This window comes from Oncorhynchus mykiss, chromosome 3 (genome assembly GCF_057628025.1).
Source record: "Oncorhynchus mykiss isolate SJ-2025 chromosome 3, ASM5762802v1, whole genome shotgun sequence".
Classification (NCBI taxonomy): Eukaryota; Metazoa; Chordata; class Actinopteri; order Salmoniformes; family Salmonidae; genus Oncorhynchus; species Oncorhynchus mykiss.
The window spans coordinates 54,427,727-54,451,761 of record NC_143024.1 but is presented as its reverse complement, the minus strand read 5'-3'; the positions used below and the strand labels follow the sequence as shown (position 1 = coordinate 54,451,761).

Genomic DNA, 24,035 nt, shown 5'->3' with positions numbered 1-24,035 from the left:
TCTTCTGTATAGTAAAAGCATTGCATGAGTCTATCATCGTATTTGCGGATCAGAGAAAAAAATGGTCTTTTATAAATATTTAATGCAACTCTATGTAATTTTACATGTTAGAAGAATGTTTTTTAGTACCACACAAATGACTGAAATTACAGGCTAAGAATGGACAGGTAGGCCTGTGTGTTCCATCTATCGAATGCCAAATCAGTGTCTTGTTTGCAATGAATCTGTCTTCGTTTGCAAATAATTAAATCTGAGACATCATTAGGAATCTGAGCATGATACTTTCAAAAGTTAGGCCTACCTTTTCAACCCAGACAGAGTAGGCCTACCAATGCAGAAAAATGTAATCTTTAACTGTTTGCTATTCTTCTTCCATGGCTTAACCCAACGAGGGGTCACAGGTGTTCACCTAAAAGCTGTCTGGGTTTAAACATCTTCTATTGTACAGAAAGTGAATAGCTTAATCAATTGATAATAACATAGATTATTTTCTACATTGTAGAATAATAGTGAAGATATCAAAACTACAAAATAACACATATGGAATCATGTAATACAAGAAAGTGTTAAACAAATCAAAATATATTTTACATTTGAGATTCTTCAAAGTAGCCACCCTTTGCCTTGATGACAGCTTTGCACACTCTTGGCATTCTCTCAATCAGCTTCATGAGGTAGTCACCTGGATAAATGATGCCCTCTGGTGTATTTTGGACATTGAGAGCGGGCTCCTCCCGCCTATGACGAGTCACATTTATTTATTATGCAGTTAATTTTTTGTAGTCTTTATTAATCAGTTACCCAATCAAATCAGGGTCCCCCAGTTACCCACGTGGGCCCCATACTTCCTCTCCTACCCCTATATTTTGATGTTATACAGTAGTTCCAAAAGTGCTGAACAATTGTCCCTGGAAATATCTGGATATTATACTGAACAAAAATGTAAACACAACATGCAAAAATGTCAATGATTTTACAGAGTTACAGTTCATATAAGGAAATCAGTCAATTGAAATAAATTCATTACACCCTAATCTATGGATTTCACAACTAGGCAGGGGCGCAGCCATGGGTGGGCATAGGCCCAGATCGTCTGTAAGTCAAAGTCCATTCTGACAGCCGTACAAAATGAAAAAAGCAGTGGCGCACTCACAAATATAATCAAGTTGTACAAGTCCACTACTGTGCCAATTGGTCTCAGCAACACAAAACAATAGCGTTACAACAGTGAATCTCCTACAACTGTAATCAAGTCCATTTTTTGTCACTTGAACAGCTCATAATAATGTCTGGAACGGCACAAATGGAATGGCATCAAACATTCCGCCTATTCTGCTCCAGCCATTATCATGACACCATTCTCCCTAATTAAAAAGGTGCCACCAACCTCCTGTGGTAATCAAAGTCATACACCAGTTGAGCTCCTACAAATAATCAAGTTGTACAAGTCCACTTTGTGCCAATTGGTGACAGCAGCACCTTAAATGTCTGTGTTTTCATTTGAAATGTCTTTGAACTGATGGTAATGATTACTAAACCAATGTAATGATGTTCAAGTTCTCCGTATGGATGACAGCATACGTGACTGGAGAAGTCCCTCTCCAAGACAAAGGCTATTGTGTGTGCCAGGCTGGTGACATCTCTCTTGTAAACCTTGAGGACCACAAACAAGAAAGTCTTCGCACCTTTTTTGAACTGACATGTTCAGTTGAGGTCGACTGGCAGTTAGGCTTCATAACAATCCAGATTCAATGATCAATACTGAGAACCCCTTGAAGCATTTGTATATTATTTCATAACTTTACAGGTGGATGGGCTTCCATGTGAATGAATGCTCAACAGAGCACTTCCATTTCATGTTCTTCACTGTCAAAAGTGTTCCGTACTAGGACCGTCCATATACCCCAAAAATAATCCTCCTCCTGGTAACACTGTACAAATATCTCAAAAAATGTTCCTGTTCATCAACTGCATTACTAAAAAGTTTTCCTGTCCATGATTCAGTGAATTCCATAACCTTTACCCACATCACTTCCGTAAACCCAAATATTTTATCGTCCTCTCCGCAAGCATCTCAACGGCCTACCCTTTCCTCATAACCGAAACCCATCTTTTCTATTATAAATCCATCTCTAATCACTTTGCCAAAGCTTTCACGCATATCAAACATTCACCACTTTAAAAGCAAAGCATATTTAAATTTTATGTCACCCGTTACCAAAACACATTTTTGTTAAGAGATGCTATCAATACTATATCCCATATATTCTTAAACTATATCCCATATAATCTTAATAAACCCATCTGAATCCGGTTAAATAAAAGCACAATGTACATCTAAACAAACAAAACACCATCACATTATAGAATTATATTGATAATCAGGTTAGACAAAATGTACATAAAAAAAGGGCACATATAAAAAGAGGCACACAATAGTAATGACCAAAGTGAAAGGTAATTTGCCCTGAGACAAGGAGGAAATGGATTGAAGAGGGGATAGGACGTAATGTATTCGCCTACATACAGAGACAATCTTTTGACTCCCAATATACAGTGAATTCAGAAAGTATCCAGACCCCTTCCCTTCTTCCACATTGTTACATTTTAGAATAAGACTAACGTATTAAATCAATAAAATAAAAAAATCCACATCTACACACACTACCTGATAATGACAAAGCAAAAAAAAAAAGTGTTTATTTATTCATAAAAAAATAGAAATACCTTATTTACATCACTTTTCAGATCCTTTGCTATGGAGACTCGAAATTGAGCTCAACTGAATCCTGTTTCCGTTGATCATCCTTGAGATGTTTCTACAACTTAACCTGTGGTTAATTCAATTGATTGGACATGATTTGGAAAGGCACACACTTGTCTATATAAAAAGGTCCCACAGTTGACAGTGCATGTCAGAGCAAAAACTAAGCCATGAGGTTGAAGGAATTGTCCGTAGCGCTCCGAGAAAGGCTTTTGTTGAGGCACAGTTCTGGGGAAGCACAAAAACATTTCTGCAGCATTGAAGGTCCAAGAATAGAGTGGCCTCCATCATTCTTAAATGGAAGAAGTTTGGAACCACCAAGACTCTTCCTAAAGAAGGGCCTTGGTCAGGGAGGTGACCAAGAATTCGATGGTCTCTTTGACAGAGCTCCTCTGTGAAAACCTTCCAGAAGATCAACCATCTCTGCAGCACTCCACCAAACCAGACCTTTATGGTAGTGGCCAGACGGATCTCACTCCTCAGTTAAAAGGTACGACTGCCCTCTTGGAGTTTGCCAAAAGGCACCTAAAGACTCTCAGACCATGAGAAACAAGACTCTCTGGTCTGATGAAACCAATATTGAACTATTTGGCCTAAATGCCAAGTGCCAAGGAAACCTGGTGCTATCCCTATGGTGAAGCATGGTGGTGGCAGCATCATGCGGTGGGAATGTTTTTTAGCAGCAGGGACTGGGAGACTAGTCAGGATCGAATAAAAGATGAATGAAGCAAAGTACAGAGATCCTTGATGAAAACCTGCTCGAGAACGCTCTGGACCTCTGGGGCGTAGGTTCACCTTCCAACAGGACAACAACCCTAAGCACACAGCCAAGACAACGCAGAAGTGGCTTTGGGACAAGTCATTGAATGTCCTTGAGTGACTCAGCAGAGCCTGGACTTGAACCCGATCGAACATCCCTGGAGAGAACTGAAACGCTCCCCATCCAACTGGACAGAGCTTGAGAGGATCTGCAGAGAAAAATTCCCCAAATACAGTTGCGCCACGCTTGTAGCGTCATACCCAAGAAGACTCGAGGCTGTAATTGTTGCCAAATGTGCTTCTAAAGATCCGTTTTTGCTTTGTCATTACGGGGTAGTGTGTGTAGATTGAAGGGGGGAAAAAACTATTTAATCAATTTTAGAACAAGGCTGTACATTAACAAAATGTAGAAAAAGTCAGGGTCTGAATACTTTTCAAATGCACTGTACCTGATTCCCATTGAGCTTTAAAGGACTCCTAGCCCTAGAAAAATGGAATAGCTTTTTAATGCTGATTAAAGGGATACAGATTAGATTACTTTGGTGAACATCAGAAAATAAGTTGTTTTCAAGTTATACTTTTTAAAAAAAACATGGAATTAAAAACACTTCAGAGGACATGGTTATTTTCCAGTAATTCATGAAATACCCAGATGATAAATAGAAAGTGCTTCAGTCACATTTGCCTTAAGCTAATGATTAAAGAGGAACTGACAACTTTGCAGAAACATTTGAGTAAGCATGGGTGTGGTGTGAACTGTCCATGAGTCACCTTTTTTAGAGCCCTCTTAAACCGCCTCTATTACTGTGGAATTGTAAACCAGGAGAGTTCAGGTAAACAATAAACACTGTAATCGACAGAAAATAGCGTGACTCATTGGCTTACTTATTATGCAGGCCAAGGCTGGGTAATGTGTGCATAGAAAACCTGTCTTCAATGACGTGTTTTCAGATGTGGTGTGTTGTAGAGTGCCTAAGAACTAGACAAGGGAATGTCAGATGGAATGGAATGTAATATGCCACTTGGCATAAGCCATGGCCCGAAGCTGATGCTTGTTTGAGAGTAGGGAGGTAATGCACATCTTGGGTCAAGCAATTAAGCATATAGTACGAGGATACTTTACTTTCACGACCTCAAATAGACTGATTTAGCTTGTATCTGCACAGCTCAGTGTTAATTCGAATGCTTTTAGCACAAAATACTAAAACACTTTGGGGCGTCTAAGAACACTTACGACAACTTATTAGCCTTCTGGCAAAAATGGTCAAGTAATAATTTGCTGACTGTTTAAAATGTCTCTTAAAAGTTTGTGGAAAAACAGAATAGCATAGATTTCCCTTGAGATATACATGGCCACCCATTCTCTGTAAATTCAGGGACATAAATTAACCAGACAAAACAAAAGACAAAAACAGCTCACTATAAAATACTATTACTCATTAGATCACAAAGTAAGCTGGTTAACTTTGGTTTGGCCGGACACACTGGATACAAGCGAGCGGTAGAACAGAACAGGACTGAATAGCTCTTGGGTAGGCAACAGTGCTGCCTGCAGGTTCATTGCTGCATAAAACCAATAAAATCATAAGGGCAGGTCACAGGAGGGGGACGCTTGCGTCGCTCTTTCCCCCTCCACCTCAAACCGAAACCGCTTGGCGTGGGTGTGGTGCGAGTCCAAGGTGAAGTTCTCCTTGTCTTCTGGGTCCTCGGGTGGGGCGGCCCACTTGTTACCGCTGCTCCTCTCGCGGGGTGTACGTGGTGTGATGGGCTCGGTAATTGGGTATTGATGCCACAGCCAGGGGTGGGTCATGCAGTCGGCTGCACTGGACCTGTCCCTGTGTGGAGAGGGTGCAGACAGACCAAAGTGAACACCAAAAGGTGAAAGTTCTAGCTGAATTTATATCTCACAAAACACAATTTTTTTAAATTAAAAAAGGTATAGTAAGTACATAAACAAGAATACATTAATTATCTAAACACAATTTGTGACAACACTTCCAGTCAGTTCCCTTATGATTTTAATTCCCTGACCTTTTACTGGTCTGCAACATTCCCACTTACTCTGGTGTTTTGACCAGCAGCTTGCGGATGAAGTCGACGGCGAGCTCCGACACCCTGGAGAAGGCCTCTTGGCTGTAGTCCACATTGACTTGGGACACATTCAGGTACGTCTCCTGTTTGTCGTCCCCTGCAAACGGAGACTCACCCGTCACCAGCATGTAGGCTATCACCCCCACACTCCTGAGGAACAACACACCCAGAACACAGTTAGTACAAATGTGTCAGAGTACACACGCGTGTTGACCTGCAAACACACACTTCACACAAGTGCCGCAGGCAGGCATGCACGCACATACATATCTATCCACAGTCATTGAATTTGATAGTGTTGATTGTGATGACTCACCACAAGTCAGTTGCTGTGGTGATAGGCTCGTAGTTTAGAATTTCTGGAGCTAAGCTCATAGTTTAGAATGGAATAACAAGGGAGAAAGAGAGGCCAGATCATTACATCACAACATTGATAGTGTAGAATGTCAGACTTATTTGCAACTGGTTTAGGGCATGTCGGACGTAAGTTAAATGGACGTTGCCTTACCCACGTACTCGGGCGTGCCCAAGATCTCTCGGAGCTCTCCGACTGTGCCCAGTTTGCGCGCCAGGCCAAAGTCCACAATCTTTATGTCCCCCAGCGGAGCCAGGCTGGTCAAGAGAATGTTCTGGGGCTGTAAGAAAGAGGGAAGAGTAGTCCAATAGGGTGACATAAGTTTGTGCAGGGTCATAATACAGCTGTATACAGCACAATCCTTTCTGCATGTGATCATGTTTACAGGGGAGAAGTGGGGCGGCAGGTATCCTAGCAGTTAAGGGTGTTAGGCCAATAACCAAAAAGTCACTGGTTTGAATCCCCAAGCTGACTAGGTGAACAATTTGTCGTTGCGTCCTTGAGCAAGGCACTTAACCCTAACTGCTCCTGTAAGTCATTCTGGTAAAATGTAAATATGCAGGTGGTGATGTAAAATATTAATAAAGGGAGCAAATAAAGTTGAGAAGTGTATTTTAGGTGTATGCACGTGTTGTTGTATGCGTGTGTGCGCAGTGCACTTCTGTTTGTAAACTAGTCTGTGTGTGTGTGCATTAAGAGGTGTGGAGGGACAGACCTTGAGGTCCAGGTGCACCACGCTGGTCTGGTGGAGGAGGTGGACGCCCTCCAGCATCTGTCTGATCAGGCGTGTGATCTGGCCCTCTGGGAGCAGCTCATCACAGTCACAGTAGTCAAAGATCTCACCTCCCGCCGCACTGTGAAACACGGTTGTCAGTACTGTCACAGTGTCTAATGCTAAATATCATAAATGGTTGCATTCTTACATTCATAAAACCTAGGTGGTTTTGGCTCTGATGAGCGTATAAGTCTGTTTCATATCATTTCAGGTTTGGCAACAGATAATTGGCTATTTATAATGGAATAGACTATCCCTTTCAGAGTTTACAAGGCACTCTGCTTTCGTGGAAGTATTAGTAAGGCTTTCTTCAAAACTCAATGAAACAAATAGGGAGGGTTGAAACGTTTCTATTCAAGTTGGTGCTCAATACACAAGAGTGCCAAGGGTGGAGTTTAGGAACAACAGAACTTTCCAACCTAAGGACAGAATGTGGATTGAATTCTTTATCTCCAATCTACATTCTAGTTTCTGTTTTGCTGGATTCAGAGAAAAGGTGTACTCGTTCCAATGAAGTTCAAAGCGCAATCACTAGGGATTGTTAATGGTTAACTGGTTAGCCTCTGAAAATACATCTGGTCATGCTTAACGGTCTATAGGTTAATTTGTATAATTTTGTGGAATTAAATTACTACGTGTTTGTCAGTCGTCATGTTGCGGTGACTGCAGGGCTGGGCAATCTTTCAAATGAATGTCTTTGCACGATATTCCAAATGTCTGTATTGCACAAATCAATGTTGTGTTATTTTTCATGTTTATGTCCGCTTGTTCTCGCGTTGTATTTTTAGTCTCGTCTCCTTCGCTACTTAGCTGTGTGCATCTTCCCATTATATTTTATTTAACCTTTATTTAACCAGGTAGGCAAGTTGAGAACAAGTTATCATTTACAATTGCGACCTGGCCAAGATGAAGCAGAGCAGTTCGACACATACAAGAACACAGAGTAAAACAAACATACAGTCAATAATACAGTATAAGCAAGTCTACAGTGCCTTGCGAAAGTATTCGGCCCCCTTGAACTTTGCGACCTTTTGCCACATTTCAGGCTTCAAACATAAAGATATAAAACTGTATTTTTTGTGTGAAGAATCAACAACAAGTGGGACACAATCATGAAGTGGAACGACATTTAATGGATATTTCAAACTTTTTTAACAAATCAAAAACTGAAAAATTGAGCGTGCAAAATTATTCAGCCCCTTTACCTTCAGTGCAGCAAACTCTCTCCAGAAGTTCAGTGAGGATCTCTGAATGATCCAATGTTGACCTAAATGACTAATGATGATGAATACAATCCACCTGTGTGTAATCAAGTCTCCGTATAAATACACCTGCACTGTGATAGTCTGTGATAAAAGCGCAGAGAGCATCATGAAGAACAAGGAACACACCAGGCAGGTCCGAGATACTGTTGTGAACAAGTTTAAAGCCGGATTTGGATACAAAAAGATTTCCCAAGCTTTAAACATCCCAAGGAGCACAGTGCAAGCAATAATATTGAAATGGAAGGAGTATCAGACCACTGCAAATCTACCAAGACCTGGCCGTCCCTCTAAACTTTCAGCTCATACAAGGAGAAGACTGATCAGAGATGCAGCCAACAGGCCCATGATCACTCTGGATGAACTGCAGAGATCTACAGCTGAGGTGGGAGACTCTGTCCATAGGACAACAATCAGTCGTATATTGCACAAATCTGGCCTTTATGGAAGAGTGGCAAGAAGAAAGCCATTTCTTAAAGATATCCATAAAAAGTGTTGTTTAAAGTTTGCCACAAGCCACCTGGGAGACACACCAAACATGTGGAAGAAGGTGCTCTGGTCAGATGAAACCAAAATTGAACTTTTTGGCAACAATGCAAAACGTTATGTTTGGCGTAAAAGCAACACAGCTGAACACACCATCCCCACTGTCAAACATGGTGGTGGCAGCATCATGGTTTGGGCCTGCTTTTCTTCAGCAGGGACAGGGAAGATGGTTAAAATTGATGGGAAGATGGATGGAGCCAAATACAGGACCATTCTGGGAGAAAACCTGATGGAGTCTGCAAAAGACCTGAGACTGGGACAGAGTTATGTCTTCCAACAAGACAATGATCCAAAACGTAAAGCAAAATCTACAATGGAATGGTTCAAAAATAAACATATCCAGGTGTTAGAATGGCCAAGTCAAAGTCCAGACCTGAATCCAATCGAGAATCTGTGGAAAGAACTGAAAACTGCTGTTCACAAATGCTCTCCATCCAACCTCACTGAGCTCGAGCTGTTTTGCAAGGAGGAATGGGAAAAAATGTCAGTCTCTCGATGTGCAAAACTGATAGAGACATTCCCCAAGCGACTTACAGCTGTAAAGGTGGTGCTACAAAGTATTAACTTAAGGGGGCTGAATAATTTTGCACGCCCAATTTTTCAGTTTTTGATTTGTTAAAAAAGTTTGAAATATCCAATAAATGTCATTCCACTTCATGATTGTGTCCCACTTGTTGTTGATTCTTCACAAAAAAATACAGTTTTATATCTTTATGTTTGAAGCCTGAAATGTGGCAAAAGGTCGCAAAGTTCAAGGGGGCCGAATACTTTCGCAATGCACTGTATTTAGGTACAACTTCACAAGCCCTGCATTCATTAGATTATTGCTGACTGATTCAAATGCAGTCTGGTTGACCTTTAAATTGTGCAATGCTTATTTAGAGAAAATATATTAAGGTGTACAGTATCATTCAAAAAAGTTGACACCTCATTCCAGGGCTTTTCTGTATTTTCACTATTTTCTACATTGTAGAATAATAGCGAAGACATCAAAACTATGAAATAACATATGGAATCATGTAGTAACCAACAACAAAAAAAAAGTGTTAAACAAATCAAAATATATTTTATATGTAGCCACCCTTTGCCAGCTTTGTAAAAACTCTTAGGATGCTCTCAACCAGCTTCACCTGGAAGGCTTTTCCAACACTCTTGAGAGTTCCCACATAAGATGAGCACTTGTTGGGTGCTTTTCTTCACTCTGCAATCCAACTCATCCAAAACCATCTCAATTGGGTTTAGGTCGGGTGATTGTGGAGGCCAGGTCATCTGATACATCACTCAGCCTGGAGGTGTGTTGGGTCATTGTCCTGTTGAAATACAAATGATTTCCCCCTAAGCGCAAACCAGATGGGATGGCGTATTGCTGCAGAATGCTGTGGTAGCCATGCTGGTTAAGCTTGCCTTATATATTTATATATTTTAAAAGACAGTGTCACCAGCAAAGCACTCCCACACCATCCCACCTCTTCCTCCATGCTTCACGGTTGAAACGACACATGCGGAGATCATCCGCTCACCCACTACGCATCTCAAAGACACAGCAGTTGGAACCAAAAATGTCAAATTCTGACTCAGACCAAAAGGATAGATTTCCACGAGTCTAATGTCCATTGTTCTTGTTTTTTGGCCCAAGCAAGTGTGTTCTTCTTATTGGTGTCCGTTAGAAGAGGTTTCTTTACAGCGATTCGGCCATGAAGGCCTGATTCATGCAGTCTCCTCTGAAAAGGACGACGTTGAGATGTTTCTGTCACTTGAACTCTGAAGAATATATTTGGGTTGCAAGTTTGAGGCTGGTAACTCGAATGAACTTATCCTCTGCAGCAGAGGTAACTCTGGGTCTTCCTTTCCTGAGGCTGTCCTCATGAGTGTCATCATAGCTCTTGATGGTTTTTGTAACTACACTGGAAGAAACTTTCTTGTTCTTGAAATTTTCCAGATTGACTGAACTTCATGCCTTAAAGTAATGATGGACTGTGGTTTCTCATTGTTTATTTGAGCAGTTCATGACATAATATGGACTTGGTATTTTACCAAAAAAGGGCTATCTTCTATATACCACCCTACCTTGGTCACAACACAAATGATTGGCTCAAACTTTTAACAAGGAACACCTGTTAATTGAAATGCATTCCAGGTGACTACCTTACAAAGCAGGATGAGAGTGTGCAAAGCTGTCAAGGCAAAGGGTAGCTATTTTGAAAAATCTCAAGAATCTCAATTTTTCATTTGTTTAACACTTTTTTGGTTACTACATGAATCCATGTGTGTTATTTCATACAGTGCCTTGCAAAAGTATTCATCCACCTCAGCATTTTTTCCTATTTTGTTGCATTACAACCTGTAATTTAAATAGATTTTTATTTGGATTTCATGTAATGGACATACACAAAATAGTCCAAACTGGTAAAGAGAAATGAAAAAAAAAAGAAAAAAGAAAAAAATAGTTGTGCCTGCATATGTATTCACCCCTTTGCTATGAAGTCCCTAAATAAGATCTGGTGCATCCAATTCCCTTCAGAAGTCACATAATTAGTTAAATAAAGTGCACCTGTGTGCAATCAAAGTGTCACATGATCTCAGTAATATACACTGCTCAAAAAAATAAAGGGAACACTAAAATAACATCCTAGATCTGAATGAAAGAAATATTCGTATTAAATACTTTTTTCTTTACATAGTTGAATGTGCTGACAACAAAATCACACAAAAATTATCAATGGAAATCAAATTTATCAACCCATGGAGGTCTGGATTTGGAGTCACACTCAAAATTAAAAGTGGAAAACCACACTACAGGCTGATCCAACTTTGATGTAATGTCCTTAAAACAAGTCAAAATGAGGCTCAGTAGTGTGTGTGGCCTCCACGTGCCTGTATGACCTCCCTACAACGCCTGGGCATGCTCCTGATGTGGCGGATGGTCTCCTGAGGGATCTCCTCCCAGAACTGGAATTAAAGCATCCGCCAACTCCTGGACAGTCTGTGGTGCAACGTGGCGTTGGTGGATGGAGCGAGACATGATGTCCCAGATGTGCTCAATTGGATTCAGGTCTGGGGAACGGGCGGTCCATAGCATCAATGCCTTCCTCTTGCAGGAACTGCTGACACACACCAGCCACATGAAGTCTAGCATTGTCCTGCATTAGGAGGAACCCACGGCCAACCGCACCAGCATATGGTCTCACAAGGGGTCTGAGGATCTCATCTCGGTACCTAATGGCAGTCAGGCTACCTCTGGCGAGCACATGGAGGGCTATGCGGCCCCCCAAAGAAATGCCACCCCACACCATGACTGACCCACTGCCAAACCGGTCATGCTGGAGGATGTTGCAGGCAGCAGAACGTTCTCCACGGCGTCGCCAGACTCTGTCACATGTGCTAAGTGTGAACCTGCTTTCATCTGTGAAGAGCACAGGGTGCCAGTGGCGAATTTGCCAATCTTGGTGTTCTCTGGCAAATGCCAAACGTCCTGCACGGTGTTGGGCTGTAAGCACAACCCCCACCTGTGGACGTCGGGCCCTCATACCACCCTCATGGAGTCTGTTTCTGACCGTTTGAGCAGGCACATGCACATTTGTGGCCTGCTGGAGGTCATTTTGCAGGGCTCTGGCAGTGCTCCTCCTGCTCCTCCTTGCACAAAGGCGGAGGTAGCGGTCCTGCTGCTGGGTTGTTTCCCTCCTACGGCTTCCTCCACGTCTCCTGATGTACTGGCCTGTCTCCTGATAGTGTCCAGAGCATGGAGGCGCTACGCTGACAGACACAGCAAACCTTCTTGCCACAGCTCGCATTGATGTGCCATCCTGGATGAGCTGCACTACCTGAGCCACTTGTGTGGGTTGTAGACTCCGTCTCATGCTACCACTAGTGAAAGCACCGCCAGCATTCAAAAGTGACCAAAACATCAGCCAGGAAGCATAGGAACTGAGAAGTGGTCTGTGGTCACCACCTGCAGAACCACTCCTTTATTGGGGGTGTCTTGCTAATTGCCTATAATTTCCACCTGTTGTCTTTTCCATTTGCACAACAGCATGTGAAATTTATTGTCAATCAGTGTTGCTTCCTAAGTGGACAGTTTGATTTCACAGAAGTGTGATTGACTTGGAGTTACATTGTGTTTAAGTGTTCCCTTTATTTTTTTGAGCAGTAATATATATATATATATAAATAAATAAATAAATAACATATACACACACACGTTCTGAAAGGCCCCAGAGTTTGCAACACCACTAAGAAAGGGGCACCATGAAGACCAACATTTACAAACAGGTCAGGGACAAAGTTGTGGAGAAGCACAGATCAGGGTTTGGATATAAAAAAAATATCAGAAACTTTGAACATCCCATGGAGCCCCATTAAATCCGTTATTAAAAAAATTGAAAGACTATAGCACCACAACAAACCTGCCAAGAGAGGGCCCCTGACCAAAACTCACAGACCAGGCAAGAAGGGCATTAATCAGCGAAGCAACAAAGATATCCAAGGTAGCCCTGATGGAGCAGCAAAGCTCCACAGTGGAGATTGGAGTATCTGTCCATAGGACCACTTTAAGCCATATACTCCACAGAGCTGGGCTTTACAGAAGAGTGGCCAGAAAAAAAGCCATTGCTTAATTAAAATAAAAAAACATAAGCAAACACATTTGGTGTTTGCCTAAAGGCATGTGGGAGACTTCCAAAACATATTGAAGAAGGTACTCTGGTCAGATGAGACTAAAATTGAGCTTTTTGGCCATCAAGGGAAACGCAATTTCTGGCGCAAACCCAACACCTCTCATCGCCCTGAGAAAACCATCCCCACATTGAAATATGTGATGGCAGCATCATGCTGTGGGGATGTTTTTCATCGGCAGGAACTGGGAAACTAGTCAGAATTGAATGGATGATGGATGGCGCTAAATACAGGGAAATTCTTGAGGGGAAACCGGTTTCAGTCTTCCAGAGCCACTGTAATCTCCTTTTATGCACTCTGGACTAGAGGTCGACCGATTATGATTTTTTAACGCCGATACTGATTATTGGAGGACAAAAAAAAAGCCGATACCGATTGAATCAGCCGATTTTTATATACATTTGTAATAATGACAATTACAACAATACTGAATGAACACTTATTTTAACTTAATACATCAATACAATCTATTTAGTCTCAAATAAATAATGAAACATGTTCAATTTACTTAAATAATGCAAAAAAAAGTAAAAGCGCAATATTTTCCATGTAAAAAAGCTAACATTTAAGTTCCTTGCTCAGAACATATGAATGCTGGTGGTTCCTTTTAACATGAGTCTTCAATATTCCCAGGCAATACGTTGTAGGTTGTAGTTATTATAGGAATTATAGGACTATTTCTCTCTATAATATTTGTATTTCATATACCTTTGACTATTATTGGATGTTCTTATAGGCACTATAGTATTGCCAGCCTAATCTCGGGCGTTGATAGGCTTGAAGTCATAAACAGCACAATGCTTGAATCACAGCGAAGGGCTGCTGGCAAATGCAGGAAAGTGCTGTTTGAATGAATGCTTACAAGCCTGCTGCAGCCTACCACCTCTCAGTCGGACTGCTCTATCAAATCATAGACTTAATTATAATATAACACAGAAATACGAGCCGTTGGTCATTAATATGGTAAAATCCAGAAACTATCAGAGAAAAAAAAAGTGTATTCTTTCAGTGAAATATGGAACCGTTCCTTATTTTAATCTAACGGGTGGCATCCCTAAGTCTAAATATTGCGGTTACATTGCACAACCTTCAACGTTATGTCATAATTATGTACAATTCTGGCAAATTAATTACGGTCTTTGTTAGGAAGCAATGGTCTTCACACAGTTCGCTACGAGCCAGGAAGCCCAAACTGCTGCATATACCCTGATTCTGCTTGCACAGAACACAAGAGAAGTGACAATTTCCCTAGTTAAAAGAAATTCATGTTAGCAGGCAATATTAACTAAATATGCAGGTTTAAAAAATATATACATTTGTATTGATTTTAAGAAAGGCATTGATGTTTATGGTTAAGTACACATTGGTGCAACGACCGTGCTTTTTTCGCGAATGTGCTTGTTAAATCACCCGTTTGGTGAAGTAGGCTGTGATTTGATGATAAATTAACAGGTACCGCATCGATTATATGCAAGCAGGCCAAGCTAGATAAACTAGTAATATCATCAACCATGTGTAGTTAACTAGTGATTATGTTAAGATTGATTGTTTTTTATAAGATAAGTTTAATGCTAGCTAGCAACTTACCTTGGCTCTTACTGCACTCGCATAAAAAAAAAGGTAGTCAGCCTGCCACGCAGTCGCCTCGTGGAGTGCAATGTAATCGGCCATAATCGATGTCCAAAATGCCCGATTACCGATTGTTATGAAAACTTGAAAATCGGCCCTAATTTATCGGTCGACCTCTACTCTGGACATGCTTTGGTAGTACCCAACTGGCCATCAGGTCCTAACGGCCTGGTACTCAAGGGTCTATCGTCCATCTAACCACTTATCAATGCGAATGCAATCAAAAATCACATCAAGACTCCTGAACAGGTAATCAAATGGCTACCCGGGCAATTTGCATTGTCTCTCTCCTCACCCCATATATGCATAGTCACTTTAACTATACATTCATGTATATACTACCTAAATTGGCCCAACCAACCAGTGCTCCCGCACATTGGCTAACCGGGCTATCTGCATTGACACGGGTCCCCCGGGATTCTGGTAGGAATTGGAGTTTAGTTCTAGAGTCAAATTCAGGACAGGATCAAAAGTCTACAGGAACCGGCAGTACAGGAATAGTTAAGTGTTGTACAGTGGGGCAAAAAGGTATTTAGTCAGCTACCAATTGTGCAAGTTCTCCCACTTAAAAAGATGAGAGGCCTGTAATTTTCATCATAGGTACACCTCAACTATGACAGACAAAATGAGAAGGAAAGAAAATCCAGAAAATCACATTGTAGGATTTTTAATGAATTTATTTGCAAATTATGGTTGAAAATAAGTATTTGGTCAATAACAAAAGTTTCTCAATACTTTGTTATATACCCTTTGTTGGCAATGACAGAGGTCAAATGTTTTCTGTAAGTCTTCGCAAGATTTTCACACACTGTTGCTGGTATTTTGGCCCATTCCTCCATGCAGATCTCCTCTAGAGCAGTGATGTTTTGGGGCTGTTGCTGGGCAACACGGACTTTCAACTCCCTCCAAAGATTTTTCTATATAAAACCAGTTCAGTTAAGTTTAAGTCAGTTAAGAACAAATTCTTATTTACAATGACAGCCTACCCCGGTCAAACCTTAACACGGATGACGCTGGGCCAATTGTGCGCCGCCCTATGGGCCTCCCAATCATGGTGGGTTGTGATACAGCCTGGAATCGAACCAGGCACTGGATCGGGAGTCCCAACTGTAGGCTAGGCCTAATATAGATTAATTAATATAATTGAATTAAAAAAAAAGAAAAGTCAGTAATTTCCCCCCTCCCCCTTCTCTCAGCTCACTCTTGCGCCTTGCTCCAGTTGTAGCCAGTCATGAGGCTACCTCAAGTGCCAACCTATGTCAGAAGGATAAATGATGAAGCCTTTGGAGGAATTGCAACATCTTGCTCCAGCCAAGGACCATTACTAACATTAGAGCCAAGGAAAGAGCAATGTTTTAGCTAAATATGATAGAGTTGTCTTTGACAATGAAGGAACCAAGCTCAAGGAACCAAGATCATCGAACATCATTCCAAAAATCATGGGCATTAATATGGAGTTGGACCCCCTCTTCACTGCAATAACAGCCTTCACACGTTTGGTAAGGCTTTCCACTAGATGTTGGAACATTGCTGCATGGACTTGCTTCCATTCAGCCACAAGAGTATTAGTGAGGTCGGGCACAGGAAAGGGCCATCCCCGAACTGTTTCCACAAAGTTGGAAGCACAGAATTGTCTGGAATGTCATTGTATGCTCTAGCATTAACATTTCCCTTCACTGAAACTAAGAAGTCTAGCTTGAACCATGAAAAACAGCCCCAGACCATTATTCCTCTTCCACTAAACTTTATAGATGGCACTATGCATTGGGGCAGGTAGCGTTCTCCTGGCATCAGCCAAACCCAGATCCAGCCGTCGGACTGCCAGATGGTGAAGAGTGATTCATCACTCCAGAAAACGTGTTTCCACTGCTCCAGAGTCCAATGGCGGCAACACTCCAGCCGACACTTGGCATGGTGATCTTAAGCTTGTGTGTGGCTGCTCGGCCATGGAAACCCATTTCATGAAGCCCCCGACGAACAGTTCTTGTGCCGACGTTGCTTCCAGAGGCAGTTTGGAACTTGGTAGTGAGTGTTGCAACCAAGGACAGGTGCTTCAGCACTCGGCGGTCCCTTTCTGTGAGATTGTGTGACCTACCTCTCAGAGAGCGGGATAAGCGGCATGAAGCTCTACTCCTAACAAGTTTACCTTCAAACCCAATTGTTTGCGTATTTAACTAAACCCATGCCATCTGAGGTGAAGAGTGATATATAAATAGATTGACTTATGCAATACTGACGCTCAGGTTAATTTTGTTTTATGTTCAAGTTGTAAATGTTCATGTGTTGTAAATGTTCATATGGTATACAGTGCTCAGCTGTAGGCTACAGTTTTATGAAGGTGCTGAGCAGACCATCCTGCTGGAGTCTGTCCTCATCCTCCAGCCTTAATCATCTACATTTAGGTCATTTAGAATACGGTCTTAACCAGATCGACTTAGGCCTACAGTCAGTGCAGGTAAGACAACTACATATCACTGTCGCATATTGAATTACTGAATACTCAATACTTCCAAAACAAATAATAGCGTACATATTTCTAGCGCAAAAATGAGCACGGGACGGGAGTGATTTTTTAAATCGGGAAGGGACATGAAAGTTCTGAGGTTATAGAAATGTTTCAAGATCAGGAACAGTACAGGAAAATAATTAACATGACAAGATGGGACAGGAATTACTTTTCACTCCCTGTCAACCTCTACTAGACGTAGCCTACAAAAGTAACCTACAAAATGGATCGGCAGAAAAGCACCGCCTCCATTTGCTTTTTGAGTGCATACAGATGACATGTATTTTTTCGCCTGCCCATTTGATAACGGGCTAAATCGAAACTATGTTTACATATTAGTAAAGACGAGACTCAATTGAGAATAGTCTGATCAGTGAAAATATGATAACTTGATGAGAGAACAGCTGTGCAGCCTGAGGCAAGGAACAAAGTCCAAGCTTTTTTTTGTGCTACTTTCTCAAATCATCAACAGCCTATAGTTGTACCATGCTGTTTTGATTTAGAAGACAGTCTAAGGTTTGTATCATTCACAACTAAAGTTACAAATAACTCTCAATCTAGCATATAGGACCTGTTTCAAATCATAACTTTTACACTCAACACAGCCACTTCATATGTGCACTCACTCTAATGGGACAAATATATTTAAATTTTCTTCAGCTAAGTTCAATTATATGCCTCTTTCTATAAAATCAGATAAAATAATGGCACGGGACTTAATAAGCATATCTTGTCTTCTAAATGAACAAGCCTACAGCCTATGGCATGGAGCATAGCCAGATAACATAAGCCAACAGTAGGCCAACTCATATTCTGTTCTTCTGAAATACATGAGATTCCTATCATGTTTCTTTAGAACTGACTAAAATAAATAATGGATTGATTGTGATGGTGTACATTAAATTGATTTATTATACTTATTTTTTTATGTAGATGTTCAAAAGGAGTGCATCAGCAGCTTGTATGGGTAGAAGCCTGGAAATGCTAAACAGGTTTACATTAATAAACGGTCAATTACTGTGAGACCAGCATTCTTTTGCATGACAATAACAGGCTGACAAAATTGAATGACCGCCACAGCCCTAGTCATACATCTTATTTATTATACTCACACAGCATACAGAGCCTAGTTTGAGGAGCGGAATAGCCTATCACCTGTCAAGACTGCGCGAGAGCACCTCCTGAAAAAGCTGGTACTTGAGTGAAACGTGCTTTTATAAACCCAGTCATTGCCCAATAAATAACCATTCTAAATGCAATCACTATTAAACTCTTGATGACCACGATTATTTCTCAATCTCAACTCGTAATTCAAGAGCACCTCACATTCCCAATCGAGGCCATAGTCAATGGTAGGCAGGCTATCAGTGCGTCACCCACCACTTTGCAACGTGAGCTTGAGGCAGTATAATCGTTTGAAACCTGAACGTTTTACTTTACTTCAAATAATGAGCCATGTCTTACATTGCTTCAAAGTAGCCTAGCCAAAATCCTACCATAGAAACCTGGAGGAAATTTTATAAAGACATCCTCATGCCATTAGTGGCAGGTAGCCTAGTGATTAGAGCGTTGGGCCAGTAACCGAAAGGTTGCTGGTTTGAATCCCTGAGCTGACAAGGTAAAAATCTGTCATTCTTCCCCTGAACAAGGCAGTTAACCCACTGTTCTCTGGTAGGCCGTCATAAATATGGTATAAAAATGGTATTAGATTCCCCATCTTTTAGGTTCTAACAGAGATTTTTGAGCTCTGTCATATATGGAACTGCTGTTAAGAACTGCGTTTTTCCGCAAATTACATTTTGGCAAATATTTGAAAACTGTGTTTTATTAACTGCTTCATTACAGGGGTTGCATGCTCAATTATAGGATATAGCCTTTTGACTGTAAAATGATAGGCTTGCTATTGTTGCATGTTTCCATTAAGCTCTTAATGCAAAATGTCAGTTCCTGGTATGCATGCATAGTATTTTCTGTAGGTCACGTCCCTTTAGTCTTGTAAAAAAAATATAACCGTTTGCTGACCCGTTAATGAGGGGGGGTTAGTCAGAAGCAAAATTTGTCTAAATTTGCATCCATAGCAATCACATATTATACTGTCTCAGGTATATGATAGGCTATTTAAAATCTTAACAGTTTATCATCTGTCCTGTACATTATACATTATTATACATTTAAAAAAATGTAAACATACATGAGTTAAGGAGCTGACAGATGTAGTGGAGGAAGCTGATGGCGGTGTGAAGTGGATGTTGTGGGAACAATGAAAATGTCAAATGTTACCGACTGAACTGATAGCATTGAGTGCAACATTTTTAAAAAATGTTTTAAATAATAACTCACTATTCCAGCAGCAGGATTATGTCATGGTCTGTCTCGTAGGCAGCTTGCAGGTTGACCACACGAGGGTTGTTGCGGGCCGCCTCCAGCACGGCCATCTCGTGCACCACCTCGGCCCGGCAATCTCGGCCCTGCCTCCGCTTCCGCAGGAACTTGGCGGCGAACATCTTTCCCGTAGCCTTCTCCATGCACCGCTTCACCACTGCAAATTTCCCCCTGGCACCAAGGACAGAGCGAGGGAGGGCTGAGTCATTTTTTAAAATCACCACACACTATCTGGGTCATTTTAGTCTTCTCTGAAGGAGACAATATTGTTACCATTTGAACATCAGTTCATACAGTACCAGTCAAAAGTTTAAACACACCTACTCATTCAAGGGTTCTTTATTTTTACTATTTTCTACAATGTTGAATAAAAGAATACATCAAAACTATGAAATAACAAATGGAGTCATGTAGTAACCAAACAAATCCAAATATATTTTAGATCCCTCAAAATAGCCACCCTTTGCCTTGATGACAGCTTTGCACAGGTGGCATTCTCCCAACCAGCTTCACCTGGAATGCTAATCGAACAGTTTTGAAGGACTTCCCACATATACTGAGCTCTTATTGGGTGCTTTTTCTTCACTCTGCGATCCAACTCATCCCAAACCATCTCAAACCATCTCAATTGGGTTGAGGTTAGGTGATTGTGGAGGCCAGGTCATTGATACAGCCCTCCAGCACTCTCCTTCTTGGTCAAATAGCCCCTGCACAGCCTTAGGTCATTGTCCTGCTGAAAAACGAATGGCGTATCACTGCAAAATGCTGTGGTAGCTATGCTTGTTAAGTGTACCTTGAATTCTAAATAAATCACAGACAACTTCACCAGCAATGCAGCCCCACACCATCACATCACCACCGCCATACTTCATGGAGGGAACCACACATGCGGAGATCATCCGTTTATTTACTATGCGTCTCACAAAGATGCAGCAGTTAGAACCAATAATCTCAGATTTTGACTCAGACCAAAGAACAGATTTCCCTCGGTCTAAAGTCCATTGCTTGCGTTTCTTCGACAAAGCAAGTCTCTTCTTATTGGTGTCCTTTAGTGGTTTCTTTACAACAATTTGACCATGAAGGCCTGATTCACGCAGTGTCCTCTGAAAAGTTGCAATTTCTGAGGCTGGTAACTGTAATGAACTTATCCTCCGCAGCAGAGGTAAATCTGGGTCTTCCTTTCCTGTGGCGGTCCTCATGAGAGCCAGGTTCATCATAGCGCTTGATGGTTTTTGCAACAGCACTTGAACTTTAAAAGTTATTGAAATATTATGGATTGATTGACCGTCATGTCTTAAAGTAATGATGGACTGTCATTTCTCTTTACTTATTTGAAGTATTCTTGCCATAATACGGACTTGGTCTTTTACCAAATAGGGCTATCTGCTGGGGGCTACCACCCCTTCCTTGTCACAACACAACTGATTGACTCAAATGCATTACGGAAAGAATTTCCACAAATTAACTTTTACCAAGGCACACCTGTTAATTGAAACGCATTCCAGGTGACTAACGCACAAAGCTGGTTGAGAGAAAGCTTTGCACACTCTTGGCAATCATCAAGGAAAAGGGTGGCTACTTTGAAGAATTTCATATATAATATATTTTGATTTGTTTAACACTTTTTTGGTTATTACATGTGTTATTTCATAGTTTTGATGTCTTCACTATTATTCTAAAATGTACAAAAAGTAAAAATAAACAAAAACCCTGGAATGAGTGAGTGTGTCTAAACTTTTGACTGGTACTGTATGTAAATGTAAAATGTACATTTAGGTCATTTAGCAGACGCTCTTGACCAAAGTTTTAGTGGCCCTCCTGTTGACAGCGGAGAGGAAATGTCGCAGTTTTAAAGCAAGTTTTCTTGATTTGACACATTTTGCATTGGGCGGAGAGAACATTTAACAATTTTATAACAAATGTCATTCAATTCTACTCATTTTGCCATGTGGTAGTGGAAAATGAGCTGTTTTACAGCTAATTTCCTGCAATTCTACACCTTTTGCCACAGGGTGGAGAGAAATGTTTGCCGTTTTTAATATATCTGAGCGAGGCTGACTAACAAAGACAAGGGGGGTCCTGCGGCTGGTAATTCAACCATGATAACATATCTTTGTTTGGGCACAAATTCTTAATGTAGCCAACGTTTCCCCTTCAAACTTTGCCAACACCACCAAGAAAGAAAAAACACAAACTGGAAGTTGCCAGACATAGTTGATTTCCTCATTTCTTCTGTGGCTGAATTCAAGTCTGGTTTTCACATGCCCTTGCTTCCTTCCTCCTGAATTGCACTAGCAAGGTTGGGGACACCTGCGATGTGACATATCCTAATGGGTCCTTTATGATAGGCAAAAAATGTTAGGTTTGGCTCATGTAGAGCACTTATAGCCACATCGCTTACAAAAGGACAATGAGGTAATCGTATGAAAACGGAACAAAAAATGTCCACCAAGTATGCATTTTCATGAAATTTCATAAAACGAAATGATCTTGTGAGAAATGCCTTTCCATAAATCTATTTGTAGACTTGCCTATTTGGTGCAATTTCTAACATTTAGCCTATCCAACAATAAAAACTCTAGGTACACCAAAACTATCTGATACACAATCTTAGAGGTAGCCTTGCTAGCTATATTGTAGGTAGGCATTTACAGTTGGTAAACAAAGTTCAAGCATCAATGTAGTTAAAAAGTCTTAACTGTTAGTCAACTAGCATAGCTAACCACACTTGAGAGGTGCCATGTTATAGCTAATTTTAAGGATAACGTTATTTCTAATCATATTTGACGCGTTAGTTAGTCAGTAGTATATTGTGATGTATCGCACTATAATCCAAGAGACCAGTGATGCATTGGAGTCAGAAGGTCAAGATGTGAGAAGAGAATGAAGGAATTAGAAAGCTTTAAAGGGGGAAATCGTAACGTTAGCATTGGCTCACCTGCCCAACTCGCCGGTGATTTCGTACATACTGTCCATTGGTTCCGTATTGATAAGGGTTTGAATTTCTCCAAGTAACCCAGTAGGTCCATTGCTGTTGTCAAGCCGCCTCCGAGACATCGTTGTGGTTAGCCTGACTGTAGGAATATATTAGCGCCTGTTAAGGCTGTAGACTAGCTAGCGAAATGTGTTTAGTGCTAAACCAGTTAAGGTTAGTTGGCAGTTTTATAGCTAACTAGCGTTTACTAACATCGTTATATTAGCTGGATAACGTTACTAGCTAAATAACTAGCTAGTTTTAAATGTTTTAGCTGTTGAGAACTTGTTAGCTAGTTGTAGAAAAGCTAGCTAACGTTAGTTACTTGTTTGTCAAGAACAACGGTTAACGTCAGCTCATCTACTGTACTACAGCTAACTAAACAACACTAATACGTTAGCTAGCTAACGTTACCCTTTTCTAGACAGCGAATTACGTCACTCACGAGTTGGCACTTGTGGGGTTGATTGACAAACGTGCCGAAACTGTCCCTTGTGACATCGTTGAGGCATTTGCGACTTTAGTGCCTAGTTTGCTAACATCTGGTATAAAATCCTTCCCCTCGTCGATGTGCCCAAAACGTCTTCTACTTTTACTACCAATCACCTGTCCACAGGTTTGATATTTGCCGCTTCGTTATGCCCACAGCTTCTTCGTTGGTATCATGGCGTTGGCACAATTTCTTTGTGCAATGCCGCCACCTGCTGTGAGGTATGGAAGGCCAAGAGCTTACCCAGAACACTTGTAATTATCATTTTTCACTTGCTTTTTTCAAGTGTCAAATGTAATTTTTTTATACTATCGATTTTTGTTCACCTGTCCAGTTCGTTTACAGGTGCTTTGAACGCTTGTTATGGGCATTTTTATATGGAAGGTCAAGAGTTTCAAATCATGTTGATTTCAACGCTTGTTATGGGAAATTTTACACGAGTTCATTACAGCTGCATTTACAAGGTGATTAGAACTTTTGAATATTGGTGCTTTCAGACGCATGAAATTGTGCCACAGCACAAGAAAAAAAAGTTATATCTAGAACTTCAACAGTTATTCAGCTGTCCCTATTAGAGGTCGACCGATTAATCGGAATGGCCGATTAATTAGGGCCGATTTCAAGTTTTCATAACAATCGGAATTTTGGACGCCGATTTTGCCGATTTTTAAATTATTTTTTTACACCTTCATTTAATCTTTATTTAACTAGGCAAGTCAGTTAACATTCTTATTTTCAATGATGGCCTAGGAACGGTGGGTTAACTGCCATGTTCAGGGGCAGAACGACAGATTTTTACCTTTACCTTTACCAGCTCAGGGATTCAATCTT

General features: G+C 41.0%; 1 protein-coding gene and 1 long non-coding RNA gene across 4 annotated transcripts in view; one reads left to right on the top strand and one right to left on the bottom strand.

The window, feature by feature from the left end:
- The window catches only part of LOC149984610 (uncharacterized), a 755,830-nt gene that overhangs the window by 461,690 nt on the left and 270,105 nt on the right, over nt 1–24,035 (top strand). The gene's annotated exons all lie outside the window — the stretch shown is intronic.
- On the bottom strand, nt 770–23,422 carry LOC110519990 (serine/threonine-protein kinase 17B). Of its 3 annotated transcripts, XM_021596930.3 has the most exons (8): nt 23,160–23,422; nt 22,679–22,814; nt 19,699–19,911; nt 6,685–6,823; nt 6,123–6,249; nt 5,931–5,979; nt 5,585–5,764; nt 770–5,358 (listed from the first exon to the last, which is right to left on the bottom strand). In XM_021596930.3, exons 1-8 carry the CDS (start codon nt 23,224–23,226, stop codon nt 5,106–5,108), a joined length of 1,164 nt encoding a protein of 387 aa, XP_021452605.1. In that variant the 5' UTR covers nt 23,227–23,422; the 3' UTR covers nt 770–5,105. The 3 variants fall into 3 exon arrangements, with proteins under 3 accessions (XP_021452605.1, XP_090085691.1, XP_021452604.1); XM_090229565.1 differs by lacking the exon at nt 5,931–5,979 and having other exon boundaries at nt 5,585–5,711; nt 23,160–23,417; XM_021596929.3 differs by lacking the exon at nt 23,160–23,422 and having other exon boundaries at nt 22,679–23,140.